The sequence below is a fragment of the Piliocolobus tephrosceles genome, chromosome 8 (assembly GCF_002776525.5).
Source record: "Piliocolobus tephrosceles isolate RC106 chromosome 8, ASM277652v3, whole genome shotgun sequence".
NCBI lineage: Eukaryota > Metazoa > Chordata > Mammalia > Primates > Cercopithecidae > Piliocolobus > Piliocolobus tephrosceles.
In genome coordinates, this window is record NC_045441.1 from 98,100,306 (window position 1) to 98,126,587 (window position 26,282).

The window sequence follows — 26,282 nt, forward strand, 5'->3', positions numbered from 1 at the left end:
AAAGAAAAATAAAAAGGAAAGAAGTTGGTTTCAGCAGATAAAGGCATAGTTGATGTTGTTCATAGGATCCTAAAAATCATTTATAGAAATAATTCTTCCTGATGTTAGCATATACTTTTTGTGGGACAGAAACCCGCCATAGTACTTTCCGCATGGAATTTGACAGTGTGCATCACAAGCCTCAAAAATATGTATGCTGGGGCCAGGCACAGTGGCTCACACCTGTAATCCCAGTACTTTGGGAGGCTGAGGCGGGCGGATCACAAGGTCAAGATATCGAGACCATCCCGGCCAACATGGTGAAACCCCGTCTCTACTAAAAATACAGAAACTAGCTGGGTGTGGTGGCACCTGCCTGTAGTCCCAGCTACTCACAGGAGAATCGCTTGAACCCAGGAGGAGGAGGTTGCAGCGAGCAGAGATCACACCATTGCACTCCAGCCTGGTGACAGAGGAAAACTCCGTCTCAAAAAAAAAAAAAAAAAATGTATGCTCACCGGGCGTGGCGGCTCACGCCTGTAATCCCAGCACTTTGGGAGGCCAAGGCGGGTGGATCACCTGAGATCAGAAGTTCAAGACCAGCCTGGTCAACATGATGAAACTCCATCTCTACTAAATATCACAAATTAGCCAGGCATGGTGACAGGCGCCTGTAATCCCAGCTACTCAGGAGGCTGAGGCAGGAGAATCACTTGAACCCAGGAGGCAGAGGTTGCAGTGAGCCGAGATCGCGACACTGCAGTCCAGCTTGGCAACAAAAGTGAAACTTCATTCCAAAAAATATATATATATGTATGCTCTTTGACCCAGTAATACTACTTTTAGGGATTTATCTTAAGAAAATAATTAAGAAAGTGCTTACAGTTTTAGCTCTAAGGATATTCATCTCCATACCTTTTTCTTTTTTTCAGAGACAAGGTCTGGCTCTTTCACCCAGTCTGGTGTGCAGTGGCATGATCACAGCTCACTGCAAACTTCAACTCCTGGGCTCAAGCAATCTTCCTGCCTCAGCCTCTCCAGCAGCTGGGACTACAGCAGCATGCCACCAAACCTGGCTAGTTTTTTAATTTTTATTTTTCTGTAAAGACTAGGTCTCGCTATTATTGCTCAGGCTGGTCTTGAACTCCTCGGCTCAAGCAATGCTCTCACTTCGGCCTCCCAAAGTGTTGGGAATATAGGTGTGAGCCACCGTGCCTGGCCACAGTGCTTTTATATTAGCAAAACATTAAGAGCAAGGAAGCTTGGGTACATAAACTGAACAATATGTAGCAACATTGACAAGAAACTGGGAAAGGTAGTTACCTCTAAGAGAGGGTCTAGAAGTGGTGGCTGGGGACAGAGGTGGGAAATTTGCTGTTCTCACTCATTAACATAGTTGTATCATTTGAAGCTTGTTTGACATATATGTATTATTCTTTCGAAAAACTGTTTAAATATTGTGGCCAGGAGCAGTGGCACACGCCTGTAATCCCAACACTTTGGGAGGCTGGGGCAGGCAGATCACCTGAGGTCGGGAGTTCGAGACCAGCCTGATCAACATGGAAAAACTCTGTCTCTACCAAAAATACAAAATTAGCCGGGCATGGTGGCACATGCCTATAATCCCAGCTAATCAGGAGACTGAGAAAGGAGAATCACTTGAAACCAGGAATGGAGGTTGCGGTGAGCCAAGATTGCGCCTTTGCACTCCAGCCTGAGCAACAAGAGTAAAACTGCATCTCAAAAAAAAAAAATAGTAATAATAATAAAATAAAATATTGTATAACCACTCTTACTGACATGAAAGCCATACCTATGCCATACCACATTAAAAAAAGGAACGGGGAGGTGTCATACAGGGGTTATAGAGATATACTTCTGCAAGATGAAAAGTTCTGGATAGTGATTGCCTAACAATGTGAATATACTTAACACTACTGAACTGTACACGTGGTTAAAATGGCAAATTTTAATTTTATTTTTGAGACAGGGTCTCACTCTGTTGCCCAGGCTTGAGAGCAGTGGCATGATCTCAGCTCACTGCAACCTCTGCCTCCTGGGCTCAAGCGATCCTCCCACCTCAGCCTCCCGGGTAGCTGGGATCATAGGCATGTACCACCATGCCTGGCTAATTTTTGTAATTTTTGGTAGAGACAGGGGTTCACCATGTTGGCCAGGCTGCTCTCGAACTCCTGACCTCAAGTGACCTCCCCACACTGGGCTCCCAAAGTGCTGGGATTTTAGGCGTGAGCCACCATGTCTGGCCTAAGTTGATGCTCTTGGTAAAATAAGGATAAACACTTTTTCTATGTTAATTATATACAAGATACTGAAGTTAACATACTGATGAACCTAGTAAACATATCCATAAATAATGCAAATGAGCAGAAAATAAATATGTTATTTCTCCAAGGCATGGTAAACAAGAAAGCCACCTACATAAGCGTCTACAGAAAAATAATAATGATGATTAACAAAATTTTAAGAATCCATATTTGATCTTAACCCTGTTGTCTAAAATCAAGGACAAAAAGAAAAATCATAAAACAAGTACATGCAAAAAGTAAAAGCAAAAAAGGATTATGACGGGAGGGTAAGTGAGCTAGGACCGCAGGGACGGTGTGCTTGCATGGCTCACAGGTGTCAAGGAGCCCCTAAAATAGCTCAGGAAGTGGCCAAGAAGATGGACAAGGAAGATAAGTCTTTCAAATAGAATAAAAGAGGAGTAAAGAAACTCCCTGGGCTAAAAGCGACAGGGAAGGGCCCCCTGGTCACAGGTGGTATTAAGAAATCCAGCAAAAAGCCAGCTGTTCCTTGTATTTGAGGCGAAGGTGACCTTTGGTTCCATTCCTTTTTTTTTTTGAGATGGCGTCTCACTCTGTCACCTAGGCCTGGAGTGCAGTGGCGCAGTCTTCGGCTCAACTGCAACCTCCGCCTCCCAGATTCAAGAGATTCTCCTGCCTCAGCCTCCCTAGTAGGTGGTATTACAGGTGCCCGCCCCTATGCCCAGCTAATTTTTTTTTTTTTTTTTTTTTTTTTGTTTTTTTGAGACGGAGTCTTGCTGTGTCTCCTGGGCTGGAGTGCAGTGGCCGGATCTCAGCTCACTGCAAGCTCCGCCTCCCGGGTTCACGCCATTCTCCTGCCTCAGCCTCCGGAGTAGCTGGGACTACAGGCGCCCACCACCTCGCCCGGCTAGTTTTTTGTATTTTTTATAGTAGAGACGGGGTTTCACCGTGTTAGCCAGGATGGTCTCGATCTCCTGACCTCATGATCCGCCCGTCTCGGCCTCCCAAAGTGCTGGGATTACAGGCTTGAGCCACCGCGCCCGGCCAATTTTTTGTATTTTTAGTAGAGACGGGGTTTCACCATGTTGGCCAGGCTGGTCTCGGCCTCCCAAAGTGCTGAGATTTCAGGCATGAGCCAGTGCATCTGGCCCCATTCCTGTTTAAACATCTGTATTCCCTGCCATAACATCTTTTGCCACCTATAGCTAGTTGAAGTATGGTCTTGGAGCCTGTTGTACACTTAAGAATAAATTTTCATTAAAAAAAAAAAGTGGTTGGGCAGTGTGGCTCAGGCCTGGCGCGGTGGCTCACGCCTGAAATCTCAGCACTTTGGGAGGTCGAGGTGGGTGGATCACCTGAGTTCAGAAGTTTGAGACCAGATTGGCCAACACGGTGAAACCCCTCTCTACTAAAAAATACAAAAATTAGCTGGGTGTGAGGGCACACACCTGTAAGCTCAGTTGCTTGGGAGGCTGAGGCAGGAGAATCATTTGAACCCAGGAGACAGAGGTTGCACTGAGTCAAGATCATGCCACTGTGCTCCAGCCTAGGCGACAGAGTGAGTCTCCATCTCAAACAAAACAAAACAAAACAAAGTATCATGACAGCTACAAAAAATAGGAGAGAAGGGATTGAAAAAAATATCAGTTAAAACAATTTCTAGGCCAGGCGCGGTGGCGCAAGCCTGTAATCCCAGCACTTCGGGAGGCCGAGGCGGGCGGATCACAAGGTCAGGAGATCAAGACCATGGTGAAACCCCGTCTCTACTAAAAATACAAAAAATAAGCCGGGCGCGGTGGCGGGCGCCTGTAGTCCCAGCTACTCAGGAGGCTGAGCCAGGAGAATGGCGTGAACCCGGGAGGTGGAGCTTGCAGTGAGCCGAGATCGTGCCACTGCACTCCAGCCTGGGCGACAGAGCAAGACTCCGTCTCAAAAAAAAAAAAAATCAAATAAAAAAAAAAAACAATTTCTGGTGGCTGGGTACAGTGGCTCATGCCTGTAATCCCAGCAGGGATTACAAGGCGGGTGGATCACAAGGTCGGGTGGATCACAAGGTCAGGAGTTTGAGACCAGCCTGACCAACATGGTAAAACCCCGTCTCCACTAGAAATACAAAAAATTAGCCAGGCATGGTGGCACACGCCTATAATCCCAGCTACTCAGGAGGCTGAGGCAGGAGAATCACTTGAACCTGGGAGGCGGAGGTTGCAGTGAGTCAAGACTGCACCGCCGCACTCCAACCTCGGTGACAGAGGGAGATTCCGTCTCAAAAAAAAAAAATTTTTCCTTTGAAAGACAAGAAATTAAATACAGAAAATGGAAAAAACTGAAACTGGAATAGAAGTAGACCCCAACTGTAGTTACAGAAAAGTATACTTAATTCAAAGAAGAAAGCACTTACTCTTTGTCCTAACAGGTGTAGTCAAAAAAACAATACTGGTTTATGAAATGCTGATATGATTTCACTCTCACCTTATAGCAACAAAACTACCCTCAGAGGTTTTGTACAAGTGAAGGAGACAAAAATGGACCAGGGCTTACACAAGGACCAGGAGAACACGCCAAACACAAAACCTAACCAAAGACTACAACGCCTGGGTCAAATTTTGAGGCGTGAGGAAGAGGAAGGAAAAGCAGAAGGGCATTTGGGGTCACAGGTACAGTATGTGCAAAGGTATGGGGGCGTGGGAGCTCACAGAGTGCTGGAAGAGCAAAAGAACTCATCGCCCACTTTGGGGGTTAGACATACAAAGAGAGTCTGGAGTTACAGCTAGGAAGGGGGCGGAGGCCACAAGAGGCTACAAGGAGGAAGTACATCCTGAAAACCAGAGCAGCACTGGATTTGTAATTTACTAAGATTCTGTGGTACCCCTTTGAAGAGAAACTGGGGTTAGGCAGTAAGACCAGGTAAGAGGGTACAGCTGTAATCTAGGCAAGAAATTAATATAATCTGATCTAAGGCTGAAGCAAGGGAGATAGAAAAAGGCAACTTTCAAGAACATTTAGGAAGTAGTAGCAGGGACAGGAGAAGGTGACAATGGGGGAGGAAAGGACTTCAGGATGACTCGAGTCTCCATCCTTGGGGACAGTGGTGGTCTTCTGATATAAGGGCCCCAGAAAGAAGAGCAGGTGTTGGAAGATGAGCCCACCTATAGTCCTGAGGTGTTGCAGGTGCCTGGGGAGACATCCCAGTGGAGATGACCTGTGGGCACTCATCACACTGTGTCACATACGCCCTTACCAAAAACCTGCAATGGCTCCCCAAAGACCATACAAACTTCCCAGCTGGCATCACAGCTCTACCAGGAAATCCTGATGCCCTTCCAGAGGCCAGAACTCTCAGTAAAGAAGAGTGGCCAATAACAGCCATTCACACAGCTTGGCACAGGGAATTCACAGCAAAATATTCACCTCCTTCCCTTATGCAGAAAAAACATCAGGCCTCCACCTCTCAACAATCTTGGAGCCAGATCAAGGTTTTGCCATTTACTAAGTGGGTGACTTAACCTCTCAAAGCCTGTTTCTTTTCTCTGTGAAAGTAAAATATGATGACTTGGCCAAAGGTCTGTAATAGCTCCTCTTATTCAACTGTTAGTCCTTAATAGTTATTATGGATGATTTACACAGCAGAACTGTATTGTTGTGTCCAGAGAAGTTTACAAAAAGAAAAAAAGCTGGCCAGGCGCAGTGGTTCACGCCTGTAATCCCAGCACTTTGGGAGGCCAAGGCAGGCGGATCACTTGAGGTCAAGAGTTTGAGACCCGCCTGCCCAACAAGATGAAACCTCATCTCTACTAAAAATACAAAAATTAAGGCCGGGCGCGGTGGCTCAAGCCTGTAATCCCAGCACTTTGGGAGGCCGAGACGGGCGGATCACGAGGTCAGGAGATCGAGACCATCCTGGCTAACACGGTGAAACCCCGTCTCTACTAAAAAATACAAAAAAAAAAACCTAGCTGGGCGAGGTGGCGGGCGCCTGTAGTCCCAGCTACTCGGGAGGCTGAGGCAGGAGAATGGCGTGAACCCGGGAGGCGGAGCTTGTAGTGAGCTGAGATCCGGCCACTGCACTCCAGCCTGGGTGACAGAGCGAGACTCCGTCTCAAAAAAAACAAAACAAAATACAAAAATTAGCTGGGCGTGGTGGCAGGTGCCTGTAACCCCAGCTACCTATTGCATTCTAGCCTGGGGGATGAGAGCGAGACTTCATCTCAAAAAAAAAAAAAAAAACTTGTTTCTTGTTTTCTGGGCTAATAATTAAACATAGTTCTCTCTTTGAAGTACCACTGAATTTTAAGAGATCCTCAAACACTGCCAATGGCATCAAATAAACAGTATGAACATAAACACAATCTGGCCAGGTGCGGTGGCTCACGTCTGTAATCACAGCACTCTGGAGGCTGAGGCAGGCGGATCACAAGGTCAGGAGATCAAGACTATCCTGGCTGGGCCGGGCGCGGTGGCTCAAACCTGTAATCCCAGCACTTTGGGAGGCCGAGACGGGCGGATCACAAGGTCAGGAGATGGAGACCATCCTGGCTAACACGGTGAAACCCCGTCTCTACTAAAAATACAAAAACTAGCCGGGCGAGGTGGCGGGCGCCTGTAGTCTCAGCTACTCGGGAGGCTGAGGCAGGAGAATGGCATAAACCCGGGAGGCGGAGCTTGCAGTGAGCCGAGATCCGGCCACTGCACTCCAGTCCGGGCGACAGAGCAAGACTCTGCCTCAAAAAAAAAAGACTATCCTGGCTAACACAGTGAAACCCCCTCTCTATTAAAAATACAAAAAATTAGCTGGGCTTGATTGACGGGCGCCTGTAGTCCCAGCTACTCCGGAGGCTGAGGCAGGAGAACAGCGTGAACCTGGGAGGCAGAGGTTGCAGTGAGCCAAGATGGTGCCACTGCACTCCAGCCTGGGCAACAGAGCGAGACTCCGTCTCAAAAAAAAAAAAAAAAAGAAAAAAGAAACAGAATCTAAAAGCTGTTGGAATCCCCAAAACAGTTTTTAAGCCTTGAGAGAGATGTGACCATTATCTGAGTCACATATGGTTACCATTTCTGTTTCTCAGATTACAGATTGGCTCACTTTCATTTTTCCTGTTCTATACAATGACTAAAAATTCTTAATTAACACTCTTGTTAGAGAGAAAGTTTCCCTTTGGTGTCCTGCTTATGCTCAAACCATATGACAGAAAACCCATAACTATTACACCTTCCCCAGTGTACTCTCCCCAAAAAGAAACACTGCCTATAACCAATCAAATTGCAGTAACCATGTGCCAACCCTATATGAAAAATGTTGTAATCCTGCTAAAAACTCCTGTCTCTGCCTATACAAAACCAAAACTTCCCTACTTCAGAACTTTGACTCTATTATTTTAGAACTGGTGTTTCCAGGTGGGACATCCTCAAACTGTGCACTTGAAAAATTTCTCTTTATACTAGATTCTGACGCTTTTAATTATTTTAGGTTGACAACAGGCCTTTAATTGCCAGTCTTTTTCTTGATATTTGTGGGCATTTGTCTGATCTCTTTTTCTTGACATATCTAACTGTAAAGACAAGAGCATTAACTAAACTCACTTTTAAATTTCAAATGAAATTACATTTTTCATTATTTAACTCAATGGCCCTACCATAGACAAATTAATTTTTTTTGACAGAGAGTCTTGCTGTTGCCCAGGCTGGAGTGCAGTGGTACAATCTCAGCTCACTGCAACCGCCAACTCCTGAGTTCAAGCAACTTTCACACCTCAGCCTCCTGAGTAGCTGGGCCCGGCTAACTATTTTATTTTATTTTTATTTATTTATTTATTGAGACAGGGTCTCACTCTGTCGCCCAGGCTGGAGTGCAGTGGCGTGTTCTCGGCTCACTGCAACCTCCACTTCCTGGGTTCAAACGATTCTCCTGCCTCAGCCTCCTGAGTAGCTGGGATTACAGGCGCCTGCCACCAACTTTTTGTATTTTCAGTAGAGACGGGGTTTCACCACGTTGGTTAGGCTGGTCTCAAACTCCTGACCTGGTGATCCGCCCACCTCAGCCTCGTAAAGTGCTGGGATTACAGGCGTGAGCCACCGCACCTGGCCTAATTTTTGTATTTTTAGTGAAGACAAGGTTTTACCAGGTTGGCCAGGCTAGTCTCAAACTCCTGCCCTCAAGTGATCTACCCACCTTGGCCTCCCAAAGTGTTGGGATTACAGGCGTGAGCCACCGTGACCAACCCAAATTAATAATTAAAGCATATACAGTACCAATGATTTTTAAATCACTTAATATATATTTTTCTAAGTTCTATCCTATAGGCCTAAAAGCTGAGAGCATATTTACCAGAAGAACTGTTCAAAGTTCTGGACTAGGAAAGGCAAAACTCAAACTAGTGTCATTTTCGTAAAGGGAAGCTGAAATGGAATATAACTTTTTTTTTTTTTTTCTGAGACGGAGTTTCGCTCTTGTTGCCTAAGCTGGAGTGCAATGGCGCGATCTCAGCTCACAGCAACCTCTGCCTCCTGGGTTCAAGTGGTTCTCCTGCCTCAGCCACCACACCCAGGTGCCCACCACCACACCCAGCTAATTTTTGTATTTTTAGTAGAGACAGGGTTTCACCATGTTGGTCAGGCCAGTCTTGAACTCCTGATCTCAGGTGATCCATCCACCTCGACCTCCCAAAGTGCTGGGATTACAGGAGTGAGCCACTGCGCCCAGCCTGGAATATAATTTTTAAATTGAGGGTTGGAGAGAGGAGAGAGAGGTGATGTTATGAACACGGAAGAGGTCTGAGATAATTAAATTGGAAAGATAAAACAATCCTGACTACCCCAAGGTGACAGGTCCAAGGAAATCAGTTTTGCAGTCAGGAAAGCCCAAGCATTCTACCTTGAATGAAGACATCAAGTTACTACATGTGAAAAGTGGGGGAGAGGGCAGTTTTATGAGTTTTTTTTTACATATTTAAAATAAAAAATCGTAAGAAAATATGCTGCACAAATACACTATCCATGAAAGTAATGATGGTATCTTAACAGTCAAGTAAAATTCCATAGATCAAAAGCCTGATGCTATAACCAAGAAGAGAATGAACTCCTGTGACACTTTCTTAAAATCCTTGACTTTTTTTTTTTTTTTTTTTGAGATAGAGTCTTACTCTGTTACCTAGGCTGGAGTGCAGTGGTGTGATCTCTGCTCACTGCAACCTCCGCCTCCTGGGTTCAAATGACCCTCCCACCTCACCTCCGAAGTAGCTGGGAGTACTGGCATGCGCCACCACGCCTGGCTAACTTTTGTATTTTTAGTAGAGATAGGGTTTCTACCATGTTGGCCAGGCTGGTCTTGAACTCTTGACCTCAGGTGATCTGCCCACCTAGACCTCCCAAAGTGATGGGATCACAGGCACGAGCCACCACGCCCGGCCAATCCTTCACATTTCTTCGGAGGGAATGCTAAAATAATGTTTTGTTTCCTCTGTACTCCAAATGAAACAAGTGAGAATACAAATAGTATAATTTTAACAATATTTTAAAACACTTTTCATTAAAATACTAGATTTACCAACTAAGCTTTAAAAAGTACTCTTAGCTGGGCATGTGTGCATGTAGTCCCAGCTAACAGGGCGGCTGAGGCAGGATTGTGTGAGACCAGTTTAAGGCTGTAGTAAGTTATGATCACACCACTGCACTCCAGTCTGGGCAACAGAGGGAGACCTCGTCTCTGAAAAAATGCAGGCAGGCAGGTGGCTTGAGACCAAGAATTTGAGACCAGCATGGACAACACAGTGTGACCCTGTCTCTGCAAAAAATTAAAAACTTAGCCAGGCGGCCTGGTGTGGTGTCTCACGCCTGTAATCCCAGCGCTTTGGGAGGCTGAGATGGGCATATCACAAGGTCAAGAATTCAAGACCAGCCTGGCCAGCATGGAGAAACCCCATCTCTACTAAAAATACAAAAATTAGCCAGGCATGGTGGTGCGCCCCTGTAATCTCAGCTACTCGGGAGGCTGAGACAGCAGAATCACCTGAACTGGGGAGGTGGAGGTTGCAGTGAGCCAAGATTGTGCCACTGCACTCCAGCATGGGTGACAGAGGGAGATTCTGTCTCAAAAAATAAATAAATAAAAATAAGCTGGGCAAGGTGGCATGCACCTGTAGTTCCAGTTACTTGCGATGCTGAGGTGGGAGGATCCATTGCGCCCAGGAGGTCCAGGCCACAGTAAGCTGCGATGGTGCCACCACACTTCAGCCTGGGTGACAGAGGGACCTTGTCTCAAAAAATAAATAAAATCCTCTATACCTATAATAAAAATTAAGTTTAGCATTTTCAAAATTTTAATATAACACTAACAACAGTCTCTTGTATGTTTATTTGTTTATTTATTTACTTTTGAGACAGGGTCTCACTCTGTTACCCAGGCTGGAGTGCAGTGGTGTGATCTTGGCTCAGTGCAACCTCAACCTCCCAGCTCAAGCGATCCTCCCACTTCAGCCACCCAAGTAACTGGGACTACAGGCATGTGCCACCAAGCCCAGTTAATTTGTGTTTTTTTTTTCTTTTTGAGACGGAGTCTCGCTCTGCCACCCAGGCTGGAGTGCAGTGGCCAGATCTCGGCTCACTGCAAGCTCCACCTCCCGGGTTTATGCCATTCTCCCGCCTCAGCCTCCCGAGTAGCTGAGACTACAGGCGCCTGCCACCTCGCCCGGCTAGTTTTTTGTATTTTTAGTAGAGACGGGGTTTCACTGTGTTAGCCAGTATGGTCTTGATCTCCTGACCTCGTGATCCGTCCATCTCGGCCTCCCAAAGTGCTGGGATTACAGGCTTTAATTTGTGTATTTTTTGTAGAGGCAGGGTTTTGCCATGTTGCCCACGGGTCTCAAACTCCTAAGCTCAAGCGATCCACCTGCCTCAGCTGGGATTACAGATGTGCGCCACTGCCCAGGTCAAACAGTCCCTTATTAATTAATTCTTCCAAAAAAAAATCAGAAAAACAGCCATTAGTCTTTTTATTATTATTTAATTATTTATTTATTCATTTTTTGAGACACAGTCTCACTCTGTTGCCCAAGCTGGAGTGCAGTGGCGCAATTTCGGCTCACTACAACCTCTGCCTCTCGGGTACACAAGATTCTTCTGCCTTAGCCTCCTGAGTAGCTGGGATTACAGGCACCCACCACCAAGCCAGGCTAATTTTTTGTATTTTTAGTAGAGATGGGGTTTCACCGTGTCAGCCAGGATTGTCTCGAACTCCTGACCTCGTGATTCACCTGCTTCAGTCTCCCAAAGTGCTGGGATTACAGGCCTGAGCCACTGCACCCAGCCTACAAAAACAGCCATTAGTCTTAATTCTATCATATTATCTTTGAAAACCATCCACAACTTTCATTTTCTAAATACATCTTTCCTCCATCCCCTGCAAATTATCAGTAATCTCTATAGCTCTCACAATAGTGAGCATTTTCTTTAGGGCCAGAGCACAGAGAACACACTAATTTTTTTTTTTTGGAGACAGAGTTTTCCTCTGTCGCCCAGGCAGGAGTGCAGTGGTGCAATCTTGGCTCACTGCAATCTCCGCTTCCAGGGTTCCAGCAATTCTCCTGCCTCAGCCTCCCAAGTAGCTGGGATTACAGGCGTGGGCTAAAATTACCACATCCAGCTAATTTTTGTATTTCTAGTAGAGAGGGGGTTTCGCCATGTTGGCCAGGATGGTCTCAAACTTCTGACCTGACCTCAAACAAGTTGCCCGCCTCGCCTCCCAGAGTGCTGGGATTACAGGCATGATGTCACCAGGCCTGGCAGACACACTGCATTCTAATATGCAAAATCATTAAGTCTATGAGGGTCATTCATTCTGCAAATATTTACTGAGCAAGTGTCCTATGTGTCTGGCATTGCTGTAGGCATTGGAAGAAAAGGGTAAATTTCCTGTCCTCACGGAGCTTACAATGTATTTGAAAATACATTTGGGAACAAAATAAAATTAATCTCAGGACATGCAAGCTCCAAAGAATTAAAGCAAGGTAAGGGAATTAAAGCAGGGTAAGGGGCTGAGGGTAAGAGGGGTGCTCTTCAGTGATGTCTCGTCTAAGGAGGAGACTTCTGAGCAAAGACAAGGAAGAACCAGACAGGAAAAGATGTGTATGAGGACAGCTCCAAATAGTACGTGTAAAGGACTGGAAACCGGAGCAAACTTAGTTGACAGAATGATCAGTTGGATTGTTCTCTCCCTTTCCTAGGTAAGGAAAAATACTGTTTCATTAATACAGTACATGCATGCCCCTGCCTCTATCAGAAGACACGTTCAAGGCCGGGTGTGGTGGCACACGTCTGTAATCCCAGCACTTCGGGAGGCTGGGGCGGATGGATTACCTGAAGTCTGAAGTTCAAGACCTGCCTGGCCAACATAGTGAAACCCCATCTCTACTAAAAATGCAAAAACTAGCTGGACGTGGTGACGTGCACGTGTAATCCCAGCTACTCCAGAGGCTGAGGCAGGAGAATCGCTTGAACCTAGTAGGCGGAGGTTGCAGTGAGCGAAGATCGCGCCATTACACTCCAGCCTGGGTGATGGAATGAGACTCTGTCTAAAAAAATAAATCAATAAATAAAGACATGTTCAAGGCCGAGTGTGGTGGCTCAAGCCTGTAATTCCAGCACTTTGGGAGGTCAAAGCAGGAGGATTGCTTAAGGCCAGAGTTTGAGGCCAGGCTGGGCAACACAGCAAGACCCTGTGTGTTGGCACATACCTATAGTCCCAGCTACTTGGGAAGCTGAGGTGGGAGGGCTGCTTGAGCCCAGGAGTCCAAAGCTGCAGTGAGCTATGATCACGCTACTGCACTCTTGCCTGGGCAACAAGAGCAAAACTCTGTCTCAAAAAAATGAAAAAATAAAAATAAAAAAACAAAAACACGTTCACAAGGAGTTGTTAAGTACGTACCGTTGGCTACTTTCCAATGTTTGAACATAATAATTGCCTAACCATCCCCTTTTCAATGGTGTTGTACAGTCTGATTTTCGACAGATTCCCTCAACAGTCAAGGCACCCCCAGACCAATGGGGCATAGTCATTTAATAGATGATTAGAGTCTTGGGGATGGGGCGGGGGCGTGGGGTGCGGGGAACCTTAGTAACCCTTTATTTTTGGAATGGAAAAAAAAAGTGGTCTGACGGGACCAAATATTTGAAAAGCTAAAGTCTTTGCCAACCCTACTCGGCAGGCAACGAAGATGTGCTTATAAACCCCTCTGCGCAGGATTGACGAGGAGGACTCGAATTTCAGCTTGCACAGCAGCACCTCCATCCATTCGTTAAGCATTCACCCAGCGTGAGGGCTGGCGAAAGCACTCTGCAGCCCGCTCACTCCCACTCTGGGAAATGCATACAAAGCAAGCAGTCCCCAGAGCCCGCGTGGCGCCTAGTAGGCTCCCAGTGAGCGGCGACGCAGGATACAGGGGTGGAACACGTGGGCTGGACCCATAGAAGGCAGACGCGGCGAACCAATGGCACCGTGAAGGGCTTCGGGGCCAGTTTTCCTCTGACCGAAAAACAAGAGTTTAGGGAGCGTCCCGGGCAAAGAAAGGGAGGAGTGGGAAGGGGGCCCCCAGCTGATAGCGCCGCGCGGGGAGGAGGGGAGCGCGCGGGCGCGGCGCCTCCGGACGACCGGTCGGGCACAGGGTGGAGGGCAGAGGGGAGAGGGGAGCGGGGAGCGGGGAGCGGGGAGCGGAGAGCGGAGAGCGGAGAGCGGCGCCTGCACCGCCGAAGCGCAGGACCCGCCAGGTTCCAACCGTGCTCCCGTGGACGCGATCCATAATGGAGGCGCCGCGGGCTCCTACCACTGCGGGGCCGCCTTCCCAGTCCGCACTGCCTCTTGGGGCGGGGCTCTGGGGCTGGGGCCCGGGCCGGGCCAAGGAGCTGGCCGAGGAGCCCTAGCGGCCGCGGGGAGGCCGCGCACTTACCCAGAGCTTGGGAGCGCGAGCGCGGCGTGGGTCGGACAGCGACGTAGCCAGCGCTCTGGTCGGGGCGCAGAAGGGCGGCGAAGGCCACTCGGAGGAGCCAGCAACTAGGGCGCCCAGGCATAGGCAGCGCGTTCGGCGACTGGAATCATATGCGCTCGAGCCGACTCACCGGCGGCCGGGCTCGCACACGTGCGGCGCAGGAACGCGTCGCGGCCCGGCTGGACCCGCCCCGGGGGTGGAGTCTGCTCGCCGTCGCCGGCCCCGCCCCCGGCCCGCCACCTCGGAGCGGCCTGCTAGCCACGGAGCACCCCAACGCTGACGCCCGGTCTGCGCGCGCTCACTCCGGATTTCCCTCGCGACCGCGCCTTAGTCGCACCTGCCGCAGAGAGCGATTTCACCAAGCATCTAATAGTGCTTTAGATCTTTAGGAAGTCTAAGGCAGCGATTGCCTCCTTTGGGATTGTATTCTAAGAAGTGTTTCCTCCATATAGTTGTGGCCTTTTCATGTTGCACCGACCACGCAGTTAACAATAATGAAAAGGGAATCACTTTAGGGACTAAATATTGTTCTACATTTGATCCTGGGAATGTAGTGGATCTAAAAGCACCATCTTCCTACTTCTTACCGTTCTGGCTTGATGGTTCCCGATAGGATCTGCTTCAAGAAACCGGATCATAGGTTTTTTTTTTGTTTTGGTTTGGTTTGGTTTTGAAAGAGTCTCGCTCTGTCGCACAGTCTGGAGAGCGGTGGCACGAACACAGTTCACTGCAGCCTCGACCTCCCAGGCTCAAGCAATCCTCCCACTTCCGTATCCCAAGTAGCTGGGACTACAGGTGCATCCCACCACACCCAGGCTAATTTTTGGGGGGGTCGGGGGTAGAGACAAGGTTTCACTATGTTGCCCAGGCTCTAATAGTTTCTGTTTGTTTGTTTGTTGTTTGAGATGGAGTCTTGCTCTGTCGCCCAGGCTGGAGTGCATGCAATGGCACAATCGTGGCTCACTGCAACTTCCGCCTCCTGGGTTCAAGCGATTCTCCTGCCTCAGCCTCCCGAGTAGCTGGGATTACTGGTGCGTGCCACCACGCCCGGCTAATTTTTTGTATTTTTAGTAGACGGGGTTTCACTATGTTGGCCAGGCTGGTCTCGAGCTCCTGACTTTGTGATCTGCCCGCCTCAGCCTCCCAAAGTGCTGGGATTACAGGCCTCAGCCACCACGCCCGGCCTCTAATAGTTTTTTGTTTTGTTTTGTTTTGTTTGAGAGAGAGTCTCACTCTGTTGCAGTGTTCAAGCAATTCTCCTGCATCAGCCTCCCGAGGGGCTGGGCCCACAAGCACTTGACATCATGCCAGGCTAATTTTTTTGATGGGGTTTTGCCTGTTGGCCTCGAACTCCTGACCTCAAGTGATTTGCCTGCCTAGGCCTCTCAAAGTTCTGGGATTACCCCCTGCCCAATTTGTTTTTGTTTTTTTGTTTTTTACACAGTGAAATATACTATTACCAGCCGGGCGTAGTGGCTCAGGCCTGTAATCCCAGCACTTTGGGAGGCTGAGGTGGGCGGATCACGAGGTCAGGAGTTCGAGACCAGCCTGGCCAATATGGTGAAACCCCCATCTCTACTAAAAATACAAAAATTAGCCGGGCGTGGTGGTGGATGCCTGTAATCCCAGTTACTTGGGAGGCTGAGGCAGAGAATCGCTTGAACCCAGGAGGCAGAGGTTGCGGTGAGCCGAGATCATACCATTGCACTCCAACCTAAATGACAGAGCGAGACTATCTCAAAAAAAAAAAAAAAGACCAAGATGTCCTTCAGTAGCTGAATAAACTGTGCTATATCCAAACAATGGAATATTATTTGGTGTCAAAAAGAAATGATCTTAGCAAGCCATGAAAAGACATGGAGGAAACTTAAATGAATATTTTTTATTTAATTTATTTATTTTGAGATATAAATAAGTAAGGTGATCCACCCACCTTGGCCTCCCAAAGTTCTGGGATTACAGGCATGAGCCACCATGCCTGGCCTTAAATGCATATGACTAAGTGAAAGAAACCAATCTGGGCCAGGCATGGTGGCTCAGGCCTATAATCACAGCATGTTGTGAGGCTGAGGCAGGTGGATCATTTGAGGTGAGGAATTTGAGACCAGCCTGGCCAACATGGTGAAACCCCGTCTCTACCAAAAATACAAAAAATTAGCCGGGCGTGGTGGCACACACCTGTAATCCCAGCTATGCGGTAGGCTGAGGCAGGAGAATTGCTTGAACCTGGGAAGTAGAGGTTGGGGTGAGTCGGGATCATGCTATTGCACCCCAGCCTGGGTGACAGAGCAAGACTGTCTAGAAACAAACAAACAAACAAACAAAACAAAACAAAAAAAATACCAAATCTGAAAAGGACACTCACTATATGAATCCAACTAAATGACAAAATGACATTCTAAAACAGGTGAAACTATATAAGACAGTAATAAAATTAGTGGTCGCCAGGGGTTAGGAGAAAGGGAAGGATGAATAGGTGGAGCACAGAGAGTTTTTAGGGAAGTGAAACTATTCTGTATGATACTGTAATGGTGGCTGCATGTCATGACACATTTGTCCAAGCCCATAAAATCTACAACAGGGGTCCCCAGCCCCACAAGCCGTGGACCCGTACCAGTCAGTGTGGCCTTTTGGGAACCAGGCTGCATTGCAGCATTCCCGCCTGAGCTCTGCCTCCTGTCAGATCAGCGGTGGGATTAGATTCTGATAGGAGCGAGAACCCTATTGTGAACCGCACATGTGAGGGATCTGGGTTGCGTGCACCTTGTGAGAATCTAATGCCTGACAATCTGAGGTGGAACAGTTCATCCTGAAACCCATTCCTATCCCCTAGTCCAAGGAAAAAATATCTTCCATGAAACCAGTCCCGGTGCCAAAAAGGTTGGGGACTCCTGATCTATAACACTAAGACTAATGTAAACTATGGACTCTGGGTCATAATGTGTCACTGTAGGTTCATCAGTTATCACAAATGCACCACTTTGGTGGGGGAGAGGCTATGCACGTGTGAGGTCAGGAGATATATGGGAAATTTCTATATCTTCCTCTCAATTTTGCTGTAACCTAAAACTGCTCTAAAAAAGCAAAGCCTCGGGAAAAAAAATCTCTGAGAGGCTGGGCACGGTGACTCATGCCTGTAATCCCATCACTTTGGAAGGCTGAGGCAGGCAGATCACGAGGCTAAGAAATCAAGACCATCCTGGCCAACATGATGAAACCCCGTCTCTACTAAAAATGCAAAAATTAACTGGGTGTGGTGGCACGTGCCTATAGTCCCAGCTACTCGGGAGGCTGAGGCAGGAGAGTCGCTTGAACCCGGGAGGCGGAGGTTGCAGTGAGCTGAGATCTCGCCACTGCACTCCAGCCTGGTAAAAGAGCGAAATTCCGTCTAAAAAAAAAAAATCTCTGAGAGTGCAGCCCAACTCTTCATAAACAGATTTAGAGGAAAGATTTTTCACATTTCTTTGGCCATTAGACAAGGTTTACTCGTTTTGCATTTCAGTCAAAACTGCCTAGGACAAAGTACAAGTGAAACATGCATTTTTAGTTTTCTGTTTTCCAAAATAGGCAACTCTTTATTGGTTTTTGATTAAAATAACACAGAAGTGTTCAAAACCTCTTCCTAGTACCAACTTCTTCTAATAAACATGTAACAGTTGAATGTTCTCTTCGACTTCAAAATTCCATTCTAACATGTCTATTATGTAAAACATACAGTATCCTGCTTTTAACTCCACCTCACACTACAGATTGCTAGGTGCCTATCACACACACTTTCTCTCTTCTTTCATCCTTATTATTGCCTACTATGCTGTCCACTTTGGATGCCTTTCTCCATGCCCCAGATAGTAGTTCACTGTTTTCTGTGCTCCCTCAGTCATTGCAAACATTTCTGTTGTCAAAACTGTACATTTAATCTTAAATTATTTATTTCCCTGTCTATTTCCTTTATCAGAAAGTAGATTTTTCAGAAGCCAAAATTTGGGTTTAGGGCATTCTTTTTTCTTCTTTAATTTTATTTTTAATTGTTATCAGAGTTATACATGTTGTAATTTAGAGTCAAATAATTCTGTAGAAACTTCGTAAGGTTTGCAATGAAGCAGCAGGGACTATATTCCCACTTCAGCCCTCACCTGTTTCCATCTTCTCAAAGGCAGTCATTTCACCTCTTTTTTTTTTTTCCTTGAGACAGAGTCTCGCTCTGCCGCCCAGGCTGGAGTACAATGGCATGATCTTGGCTCACTGCAACCTCTGCCTCCCACATTCAAGCTATTCTCCTGCCTCAGCCTCCCGATTAGCTGGGACAACAGGCATGTGCTACCATGCCTAGCTAAGTTTTGTATTTTTAGTAGAGACGGAGTTTCGCTATGCTGGCCATGCTGGTCTTGAACTCCAGACCTCAGGTGGTGATCCCCCCACCTTGGCCTCCCAAAGTGCAGGCATTATAGGTGTGAGCCATTGCGCCCAGCCCATTTCACCTCTTTAATTATTTTGATATTTATCTTAATCTCTCCATATAATGTGTTTGTATTGTTATTTCTTGATTTTTCAGTTTTAGACATTATTTACTGACTTCACTTAACGGAAAATAAAGACTTAGCTCTCTTTTCTTCCCCTCTCTCCAACAAACTTTCCATCCCTTATATTGTACTTTTTTGGATTTTTGTTGACTTCATTATGACTATGTAAATATTATTCACATTTTAGGCAAATAAGAAACTATGATTATTTCTCTTCTGTACCACTTTTGTTTTCCACTAGTTAATAATGATCTTATTTTAGTTTACTATTCATCACTAGACCAAGCCCAAACTCCTCAATGATTGTGTAAATCTCCCCTTTCCAGAGGTTTAGATGAGGTATTCTATTAGTTTCATCTTTCTGAAGCAGTCTCTTCTGGAACCTTCTGGCCAATGCCAATCTATGCCTATTGCACAGTTGTTCTCAGGGCATCTCTGTTCCTGTGTTGAATCTTTCTGTTTCCTATATCCTATGTTGTCTTTATTCTTGGTTTACTCTCTTATTTTAGTGGAGTACAACCTTCAGTAGCTTCCCGAGAAAGGAGAAATAAATGAAGGCTTGCTGGGCGCGGTGGCTCATGCCTGTGATCCCACTTTGGGAGGCTGAGGCAGGTGAATCACCTGAGGTCACAAGTTTGAGACTAGCCTGATCACGGCGAAACCCTGTCTCTATTAGAAATACAAAAACTAGCTTGGCACGGTGGTGGGCACCTGTAATTCCAACTACTCAGGAGGCTGAGGCAGGAGAATCTCTTGAACTTGGGATGCAGAGGTTGCAGTGAGCTGAGATCGTGCCATTGCACTCCAGCCTGGGTGACAGAGTAAGACTCTGTCTCAAATAAATAAATAAATAAATAAATAAAACAAAAGCTATTTTTTTTGAGATCTTTAATGTCCATTTTTATTCCTGACTACAAGAGTGTTAAAAAAAACCCACGTTTTTATTCTAACCTCACATTTGATTCATAGTTCACTAAGTACAGAATTCTAGTTTTTGGCCAGGCATGGTGGCTCACACCTGTAATCCAGCAATTTGGGAGGCTGAGGCAGGCAGATCACTTGAGGTCAGGAGTTTGAGACCAGCCTGGCCAACATGGTGAAACCCCATCTCTACTAAAAATACAAAAATTAGCCAAGTGTGATGGTGCACGCCTGTAGTCCCAGCTACTTGGGAGGCTGAGACAGGAGAATTGCTTGAATCTGAGAGGCAGAGGTTGCAGTGAACTAAGATCTTGCCAATAAACTCCAGCCTGGGTGACAGAGTGAGACTGTCTCAAAATAAAAACAAACAAAGTGTGGGAAGATAAATGTTGATAAATATTCTAGGAAAAACAGCAAAACAAAAAAAAAAAAAAGAGAGAGAGAACAAAGAAAAGGCTGGGTGTGGTGGCTCACGCCTATAATCCCAGCACTTTGGGAGGCTGAGGTGGGCAGATCACCTGAGGTCAGGAGTTCGAGACCAGCCTGGCCAATGTGATGAAACCCCATCTCTACTTCACCGGGCATGATGGCAGGCACCTGTAATCCTGGCTACTAGGGAGGCTGAGGCAGAAGAATCGCTTGAACCCCAGAGGCGGAGGTTGCAGTGAGCCAAGATTGTGCCACTGCACTCCAGCCTGGGCAACAGAACGAAACTCTGTCTCAAAGAAATAAACAAACAAATAAATAAATAATAAAAGGAGCACTCACTTGTGAAAATGGGGAGGATAAAAATAAATAAATAAAATAAAAAGAGCATTCAGAGACCAAAAAATATGACAGCAGAAATTAAAAGCCTCCTGGGTTCAAGCAATTCTTGTGCCTCAGCCTACCAAGCAGCTGGGATTATAGGTGCATGTGCCACCATGGTCAGCTAATATTTTGTATTTTTAGTAGTTACATATTGTATACCTGTATCAAAACATCACATGTCAGATGGCTGGGGAGCCATGGCATCCTGTATCGATGAACACGACTGTGAGCCATTGGACCCTCGAGCAGGAGACTCGAACCAACATGGTGCTGGAGCTCGCAAGGTCAATTTTCAATAGGATGGACTTTGAAGACTTGGGGTTGGTAGTAGATTGGGATCACCACCTGCCTCCACCAGCTGCCAATACTGTGGTTGAGAACCTCCCCATGACAGTCATCAGACACTCTCAGTCTGAGCTCAAGTGCCCCGTGTGTCTTTTGGAATTTGAGGAGGAGGAGACTGCCATTGAGATGCTTCCCATCACCTTTTCCATTCCAACTGCATTCTGCCCTGGGCCGCAAGAGCAAAACTCCATCTCAAAACAAAACAAAACAAAACAAAAACAAACAAACAACAAAAAAATGTGCACTATAAATACATACGATTATGTTCCCATAATAAATAATTTAAAAAATCGTATTCTTTTCTTGTTTTATGCTTGCAATAGTTATTTGTAGTTCAGGGTATCGATTATATATCTCTGTGCACATGCATTTGATTTTTCTTCTCACCGTGTGGTTTCTGTTTCCTCTGGGGGTTGCTTTTTTCCCCCTTGTTTGTTTTGGTCTCTATGGTACTCTTTCCCCGTTTGTTTGTTTATGAGGCTGTGAAGTCCACAGGTCCTCTAACACCCCTTGCTGCTAGGTAGCTCCCTTTCCTCATCCCTGGGAAAAGACAGGGTTTTGGGCAAAACACATGTTAGATGCTCTGTTCTCTTCATTCAGCTCCCAGACGCTTATAATCACCTCTACACCCTCTAGGCAGGAAATTAGAAGCTCATCTCTAGGGACTCTGACCAACCTTAAAAGAAATATCTGAAGATACTGATATTCATTGGAAACCCCCAACTAAATATTCGAACCAAATAACCCTGCACCGAAGCTCCTAGTCAACAAGCCCCCACACTCTCAGAATATCTGGATATTGTCTAAAATAGAAATTTAAATGATTCATATTGAATTTAAGGCGTTGGGAGAGGGATATCTTAAAGTTCCATCTCTGGAGCGCCTTGGGGGCGGGGAGCGGCAGTTCCGACGTCCGGCCAGGAGGCGGAGGAAAAGAGCACAGCCGGCGGCTGAGCGGGCAGAGCCTCTCTGGGCTGAGGAAGAAACCAGCGAGACATCAAGAGGAAGTCGCGGTGGCGCTCAGTCCTACGGCCTCCGAGACTGAAGAGGTCAGTGTGTCGCTGGCCTTAGCCAGGCTCCACAGGCCACGCTGGCTGCGAATGGAGCCCAGGACTCGCGCGGAGGCGAGATGCTACCAGCCGGCGAGATCGGCGCCTCTCCTGCAGCCCTGGTGAGACGGCCCTGGCGTCCCTGGGAGGGGACATTGGTGGCCTACTGAGGTGGCACAGACCTCCCGGGGAAGATAGTCCCGGTGAGGTGACCCTGTAAGCTTGTGAAGGTGCTTCCCGCAGCTTAGATTAGAGGCCCTTGCAAGACATCCTAGAGGAGGCAGTAGTCCCAGTGAGGTGGCTTTGGCGGCCCTGGTGAGATGACAGATTTCTCTAGGGAGGTGGCCCTAGTGGGCAGGCAGGGTAACTCCAGGTCCTGCGGAGGTGACACAGACCTCCTGGGAAGGTGGCAGTGGTGGCACCAGGGAAGTGGCACTTTGGGGTATCTGAGACGGCCCTGGCCACTCAGAAGGAAGGAGAGCGTCTGGAACCTCTCTGGCCTCCATTTGGTGCCCTTTGGGAGCCCCGTATGCTTTCCATCCACGACTTTGATCTTAATGTGCTTGTCACACCTGTTCTCCTTTTAGTGCTGCTCTGAAAGTGGTGACGAAAGGAAGAACCTCGAGGAGAAAAGTAAGCCAGCTGCAAACACCTAAGCTCTTTCTTCCCAGCTATCCCTCCCAAACCCAGCCTTCTAGGGTCTGCAACAGAGAAAGGTTCTTTGCCTATCTTTTAGATGCAGTATCATTTTGTGCGCAATATGCTTATATGGTAATACTGATGACTATGATACACATATTTTTGTCTTTCTAAAATTGTAAAATATGGGATGCTTGGGAGAAGAGCACTTCCCGATCCATACCTAGTACAGGGGCTGGATTGTTTTCGCTGGAAGGCTGCCTATTATACGGGACTCAGAATAATTGGGACCTGCCTGTCATTTTAATGAAACATCAACTTATTAAGCATCAGGAATTTGGAGGGGCCCATGATCTAGGACAGATGACCACCACCTTAATTAGGTTCAAAGGAGGCAAATGATAATTGTTTAGTTCACCTTCAGTAAATTGGCAGTTTAAAATTGCTCTGGGAAGAGCACAACGGATAACTTGGGTTCTGGATCTTGGACTGGACGGGAAAGGGGGAAAAGGTCAGTACCACCATTTCCTCCCTAGTAAGGGAGTGTATGTCAGGGATGTGGACTTTTGCCATTTTACTTTAATGGCAGGTTATTGCAAATCAAGGCCTCTTTAGGTACCTTTGAAGTAACATTTTTTGGGAGAGGAAGGGGAAAAGCATGAGATAGCTCTGCTATTTGAATGTTTGGTTCTTTTGACTGTGGCAAATAGTTGGGAATGAGTATTAGTAAGAAAAATGGTGCCCACCTTACCACATGGCCCTTAGGAGTAAGATTTGCCCTTAACATTGGCGGCTAGTAGAATCTGCCTCAGAAAGAAGACTCTAAGCGGCCCATAGCACATGACTGTCGTAACTGCCACATCTCAGCTCCTTTTTCTTGAAGGATTTGAGAGTGCCTTGTATCTCTCAGTTAAACCCTTCCCTTTCCACTTTCGCCTCATTCAGATGTCTGGAAAGTAGTCTGATGCCTACTGAGCTATCATTTTAATAAAATAATAGATGTAGACTATCATATCAAGGACTTTGTCCTTGTTCCTCTTTCCACGGCTCAGTCAAACTGCTTTGCAATTAGGAGTGCTCTTTACAAAAAATAGAAAAAGAGACACATAAAAACCTCCCAAACCACTGGTGTGTCATTTTGAAGAATGTCATTTTGCTAAGAATGTACTATGCCACATTTGAATGGTTACACATCAAGGGTGTAATTTTTTTTTTTTTTTGGAGACCTAGTCTCACTCCGTCTCCCAGGCTGGAGTGCAGCGGCGCGATCTCGGCTCACTGCAAGCTCCACCTCTGGGTTCAAGTAATTCCCCTGCCTCAGCCTCCTTAGTAGCTGGGATTACAGGTGCCTGCCACCACACTGGCTAATTTTTGTATTTTTAGTAGAGGCAGGGTTTCACTACGTTGGTTAGGCTGGCCTCCAACTCCCAGGTAATCCACCCTCCTCGGCCTTCCAAAGTTCTGGGATTATGGGCATGAGGCACTGCACCCGGTGGGTGTAATTTTTTTAAAAAGTGAAGGTAGAGTTTCCTCCCTAAGGTACAGCAACTGTAGCATTCACAAATATTTCCTGCCTCCATTTGTCTGCAGATAACCACATAACTCACTTGTTTTATTTAAGATTAAAAAAAGGCATTGTGAGTTCTTTTTTTTTTTTTTTTTCTGAGACGGAGTCTTGCTCTGTCGCGGGGCTGGAGTGCAGTGGCCGGATCTCAGCTCACTGCAAGCTCTGCCTCCCGGGTTCCCGCCATTCTCCTGCCTCAGCCTCCCCTAGCTGGGACTACAGGCGCCCGCCACCTCGCCCGGCTAGTTTTTTGTATTTTTTAGTAGAGACGGGGTTTCACAGTGTTAGCCAGGATGGTCTCGATCTCCTGACCTCGTGATCCGCCCGTCTCAGCCTCCCAAAGTGCTGGGATTACAGGCTTGAGCCACCGCGCCCGGCCAGGCATTGTGAGTTCTGTACATAATAGTAGATTATTATACATTACCATTATATATCAATGTATAATATAATTAATATATAATAATTAATATAATTTATATTAATATAATTAATACAAACTATATAATTTGTATTATATAGTCCCATTTATAACCTTGAGATGTAGCCTGGGGCAAATGTTACAATTTGTTTTCTAGTTGGAAAATTGAGGCATAGTGTTATGTTAATATTGCCTCTCCTACCCAATTTAGAATTGACAATTTAAAATTGCTCTGGGAAGATCACAACAGATAGCTTGGGTTCTGGATCTTGGACTGGACAGGAAAGGGGGAAAAGGTCAGTACCACCTCCTGATTCTCACAGCATGTGAAAAATCTTTTAATTCAATTCATATAAGTTTAGTTAAACAAAGGAAATTTTGTTTGTTGGGGTGTAGGGGTAGAGAGAGGAACATACTCTGTATAGAACACGTTGGTATATGTCGGGCCTCTGAGCCCAAGCTAAGCCATCATATCCCTTATGACCAGATGGCCTGAAGCAACTGAATGAAGATCCACAGAAGTGAAAATAGCTTAACCGATGACATTCCACCATTGTGATTTGTTTCTGCCCCAACCTAACTGATCAATGTTCTTTATAATGTCCCCCACCCTTAAGAAGTTTCTTTGTAATTCTCCGCACCCTTGAGAATGACTTTGTGAGATCCACCCCCTGCCCCCAAAACATTGCTCTTAACTCCACCACCTGTCCCAAAACCTGTAAGAACCAATGATAATCCCACCACCCTTTGCTGACTCTGTTTTCGAACTCAGCCCGCCTGCACGCAGGTGAAATAAACAGCCATGTTGCTCGCACAAAGCCTGTTTGGTGGTCTCTTCATATGGACACGTGAGACAGTATACTGTTAATCTTTACATAAATAGTTGAACAATATCTGACATTTACATTTTGCACTTAGGCATATCATTATTTATATATTAATATTAATAAGTCCAATATGTACTGGACTTATTAAATGTCACAAAACAGGTAGTTTATTTGCCATGGAAAAAATCTCACCTCATACTATTTAGTGGTTGCATTAGTCATTTTGATTTTTTCCTAGTAATTTGTTCTGTCATATTTTCTTTTTTCTGTTTCTGACAAAGATATCTTCGTACAATGACCTTTGAAGCTTAAAAACTTTTTTTTTTTTTTTTTTTTTTTGAGGCAGAGCCTCACTCTGTCACCCAGGCTGGAGTGCAGTAGCGTGATCTCGGCTCATTGCAACCTCCGCCTCCCGTGTTCAAGCGATTCTTCTGCCCCAGCCTCCCGAGTAGCTGGGACTACAGGTGTGCACCACCATGCCCAGCTAATTTTTGTATTTTTAGTAGAGATGGGTTTTCACCATATTGGCCAGGCTGGTCTTGAACTTCAGACCTCGTGATCTGCCTGCCTCAACCTCCCAAAGTGCTGGGATTACAGGCATGAGCCACCGTGCCCAGCTAAAACCTTTTTACTCTTTTTTTTTTTTTTTTTTTAAGAGATGAAGTCTTACTCTATAATCCAAGCTGGAGTATAGTGGTGCAATCATGGCTCACTGCAGCCTCGATCTCCCAGGCTGCTCAAGCAATCCTCCCACCTCAGCCCACCTGAGACTACAGGTGCGTGCCACCATGCCTGGCTGATTTGGTTAGATGAAGTCTTGCTTTGTTGCCCAGGCTGGTCTAGAACTCCTGGGCTCAAGTGATCCTCCTGCCTTGGCTTCCCACAGTCCTGGGATTACAGGTGTGAGCCACTGCGCCTGGCCTTTTAAAAAACATTTTAAACAAGAGTCT

General features: G+C 46.4%; 2 protein-coding genes across 2 annotated transcripts in view; one reads left to right on the forward strand and one right to left on the reverse strand.

The window, feature by feature from the left end:
* PUS7 (pseudouridine synthase 7) overlaps positions 1–14,420 on the reverse strand; it is a 69,452-nt gene extending 55,032 nt beyond the window's left edge. Inside the window, exon 1 of the mRNA XM_023183108.2 lies at positions 14,201–14,420. Within this exon, the coding sequence (XP_023038876.1) occupies positions 14,201–14,321 (121 nt within the window). The 5' untranslated portion in view covers positions 14,322–14,420. The remainder of the gene's footprint in view (positions 1–14,200) is intronic.
* Positions 14,421–21,835: 7,415 nt separating this feature from the next.
* The window catches only part of RINT1 (RAD50 interactor 1), a 37,204-nt gene continuing 32,757 nt past the window's right edge, over positions 21,836–26,282 (forward strand). Inside the window, 3 exon segments of the mRNA XM_023183097.2 lie at positions 21,836–21,966; positions 21,969–22,006; positions 22,472–22,517. Coding sequence (XP_023038865.1) covers positions 21,936–21,966; positions 21,969–22,006; positions 22,472–22,517 — 115 coding nt within the window. The 5' untranslated portion in view covers positions 21,836–21,935.